The sequence below is a fragment of the Rutidosis leptorrhynchoides genome, chromosome 4, assembly GCF_046630445.1.
Source record: "Rutidosis leptorrhynchoides isolate AG116_Rl617_1_P2 chromosome 4, CSIRO_AGI_Rlap_v1, whole genome shotgun sequence".
NCBI lineage: Eukaryota > Viridiplantae > Streptophyta > Magnoliopsida > Asterales > Asteraceae > Rutidosis > Rutidosis leptorrhynchoides.
In genome coordinates this window covers 165,594,787-165,598,802 of record NC_092336.1, presented here as the reverse complement: position 1 = coordinate 165,598,802, position 4,016 = coordinate 165,594,787, and the positions used below count along the sequence as shown (strand labels likewise).

The window sequence follows — 4,016 nt, the reverse complement described above, 5'->3', positions numbered from 1 at the left end:
ACTAGTTATATACATGTACAAAAATACATACATAATATGATTATTCTTAAGAACCAAGTTATAAAAAAGTAAGTTATATTATCTACTCCATCCATCCCAAAATAATTGTCCTGTTTTGACTTTTTTAGTCTTTTTTCTTCAATTTTGACTTTACATATCTTTCTTTGTGTTATATAATATCGAATGAAAGTTATACCAAATGAAAACACATTCAAAAATGAATCTATTGATATAAATTTCATCAAATATTCTATAGCATACACCAACAAATATTTAAAGTCAAAACTTAATAAATTGACTTTGAAAAGTCTAACAGGACAATTATTTTGAGACGGAGGAAGTACTTGCTTAGGAGATTGTAATAATAATCAACAAATCAAATTATACGGCTACTTCTCCATTTTGTTTTAAACCACAACTCACACACCCAACACGAATTTATCTACGAATGTGCTCACGACAAGCCGTGAACCCCCAACCTCTTTGATGAAAGGCTACTCGAATTCTGTTAGACTATAAGCCCTTGATAGATATCGGTTCATGAACTATAATCAACTCGGGTAATCACACACAGTTATCTGCAACTGCGGTTCAACCACCGATTGTCTAACAAAAGCCCGTCTCCACCAAATCTCAAACGCTCGTTGTATATACAAACAATCATCTCCTTTTTCCAGAAACCGATCAAACCAACTCATCAAGAACGACTGTTGTTGTGATAACGGCAATGTAAGAATAATCTGGCTCACCCCATCTTCAATTAACCTTCGGTCAACCAATCTTGACCCACGTTTTATCCATCCAAAATCATCGTATAAAGCTTCCAACCATGTTGAAAGTAAAGCGACACGTGTCTCTTTTGGCACCAAAACGTTCCCTCTACCAACTGCAATGCATAACTGCGCAGTAATCCTGCTAATTTTATGTCTATACATTGTTGGAACTTTTGAGTGAAGCGTAGCAAGCTCATTTTGACCCGCCCATATCGTAACAAAATCTTCACAAATCCTTTTTTCAATCAAGATATCCGCAACCCATTCAAGATTGTCAGCTTCTCGAGAGATATCACTCATCGTTCTCCTGTTTTCGTCTGAAGACGTTGCGTCAGATAAACAGAGTATAAGAGAAGTAACACATTTGTCACAAATGGTATACAGTGTCTTTTGAAATTTCATGTTTATTTTGGGGAAAACTGGTTTTTTCGTCTTTAAGTAAGCGAGATATTAGGGATTTCATTTCTTTACGGGCTTTTTCGTCTTTTGTGTGTAGAACACCGGTGAGTAATCTCATGAAAATATCGTCAATTGTTGTCGAAGTTGTTGGATCCGATACTACTCTTTGTAAAACTTCATGATCGTCATGAATATGAAGTTCATTAAGATACGTTATCACTTTTTCTTCTTCATCTTCTGACCAAGGTACGGCTTCTAAAAATTCTAAACACGACGATATGCCATCATCAAATTTCAATGCATCACAAACCTACAAACGGCGTTACGTGATAGAATTTAGGGCAAAATGGCAAATGTTGCAAATTCTTTTGAGCAAAATATGTGCAACTTCTATTACATATGCTTACGCTTATGTGGTTTGTCAACTGTGTGAAACAGTTAGCTGATGAACACTACGTCAGGCATTTTACGTAACTTGCAATCCAGTCATACATTCTACACAATTTGCATGCCATGACAGAATATCTAGCAAATAAGCTACATTGTAGGCCAAAATTCCACAAAAATAATTCGCTACTTTGAGGCAAAATAATAGCCTAGTGGTTGGAGTCTTGATATCCTGACGAGAGGTCTCATGGGGTGTGTTTGTTTGCCTCTTAATTGAATGGTTCGACGTTGAATGCTAAACTATTCAGCATTCAGCGCGCTTGTTTATGACCCTTTAGTGACATATCATGCTGCATGGTTCAACATTTAATGTTGAACCATTCGGGGTTGAAACACTCTCTTAACCATTAAGCACCTAAATTATGTGTAGTATCCTACTTAAATCATATCCGGAACACTTATCAAACAAGTATATTGAATTTTTTATGCATTCGAAACGTTAATAAGATAATTTTACCTCATTCATATTGTTGAATCATAAAGATTATCAAACACTGAATCATTCAGCGTTAATCTTTCTGTTTTATCAAACGCCCTGAACCTCACTAACAGGCATATAGTGGGATGACTAAAAAGAAGGGTCGAAACGATCACGGAATAACCCAGTTAGTTGAATAAAAATACACCCCTTCCCCGATAGCTCGGACAAAGGAAACCTTAGCCTTTTATCCGTTTCTGTTTATACACCCACAAAATAACAGTGACCATAGTATGAAACTAGTTTAGTACAAGACTGTAGGTCAAATTTTCACAACAACTGAAACAGAATCAAAACTTGAATAAGAAATTTGGTATAATTATCTAAAAGTTACCCAACTTGGTGGACTTTTGGGGTCAAACGGGCCAAACTTGGAATCAAAATTAGCATTTAGCATTTACTATTTAAAACATAACACTTTATTTATTGCTAGTACACATACATTAATACACAATCTAACAGTACACATTTCGCAGCATAACTTAATAAATCCACAACAATTTTATTTAAATAAATAAACAAAATGCATACCTTGAGCAAACCTAAGATCTTAGAAACAGTTTCACCAACCATCTTAACTTTAGGTTGATCACAATACATCAAAACTAATGTTTCAATATAAACCACAACATCATCACACTCACAAATCTCAACAGAATGATGGGACCCACTTCTCCGGCCCAACTTCTCTTTAAAAAACCGGCTCCGGCCCACCAACACTTCCTTATGAACATCCATCGACACACTGAACCCATCACGTGCCGTGCACGTGAGCTTCACATCACCAAACCCTAACCCATACTCACCTGGGTTTCTAAACGGAGCCTCGGACAAAACCCTGGCGACACGTTCTTCTATCCGAGTCCGGGTCGGGTCGAGAGTTTGTAGGTGCTGTTGTTGATGTGTGGAGTCACGTGATTGTTCTTCAGACATCATTTCGAAAAGAGTGGGACTGGGTGTGGATGTGGGTATGGGTATGGGTCGGATCGGGCTTTGGGTGATTCTGTTCGGGGTTTCGGGTTGTGGTGAAGAAAGGAAGAGATCGGAGATGAAACCTTGTTTTAACATAGTGGAAACTTGTTGTTTTGATTTAGTGAGATCAGATGATGCTGCCATTGATAAATTGAAAGTAATTTGATTGTTTGATTTGATGTTTTTGAAGGAGATCACTGAAATCGTGTGTGTATTGAATAGTGTGAGCAAATGTAGTCAAAATGATTGACTCATGTGCTAAATTTTTTAGGCAATGATATATTCACTTTAATTTTTTATAAACTCACTACATTTTTATTAACAAATTATACAATGTAAATGGTAGGATCTATTAAAAGAAGTAAAAATATTAACTTCCAAATTTTTAATGAAAACTTTTTATTTACTTTTTGTAAAAAGAAAAAACTTCAAAACTATTTAACCACATGAAATACTTCATCAAAAAAATGAACCCAAAATACAATTAAGGAAACAAACCATTCAAGTTCAACTAAAGCACAAAAAACTAAATCGAGCTCACAATGATAAATGAAACATAAAAATCTAAACAAAACAATCAAAACTAAGGGGCAACTGAGTCTCGCCCTACAGTCCGACCAAACCAACGAAATAAACCTAGCTCAGCACCACAAGCTAATAGATTAACTCCATTAGCTAAACAAATGAAAGCATGCAACAAGACTAAAAAATGGAACCGTAACCCACAACAAAATGAATACAACAAACTAAAGGGCAACTTTTTTTAAGTTTCCGTCAACCGTATTCCGACTAACAACTTTCGCGCGCGGTTCTTGAACCTAACAGAAAGGACGTTTGATGACCCGTCGGGGTAAGAGTGGTCGAAGGTGGAACGCTGATACTAACAAAATCATGAATTCTTGAAACAACTTTTGTATCGCACCACCCGCGACCAAATCCTCTTCACT

General features: G+C 36.2%; 1 protein-coding gene across 1 annotated transcript; it reads right to left on the bottom strand.

The window, feature by feature from the left end:
• Positions 1–321: 321 nt before the first annotated feature.
• Positions 322–3,241, bottom strand: LOC139843932 (BTB/POZ domain-containing protein At5g60050-like). Its single transcript, XM_071834116.1, is given in 3 exon segments — positions 322–1,149; positions 1,151–1,482; positions 2,629–3,241. Coding segments are annotated over 3 exon segments (1,515 nt in total). The 5' UTR covers positions 3,214–3,241; the 3' UTR covers positions 322–551.
• Positions 3,242–4,016: the final 775 nt, after the last annotated feature.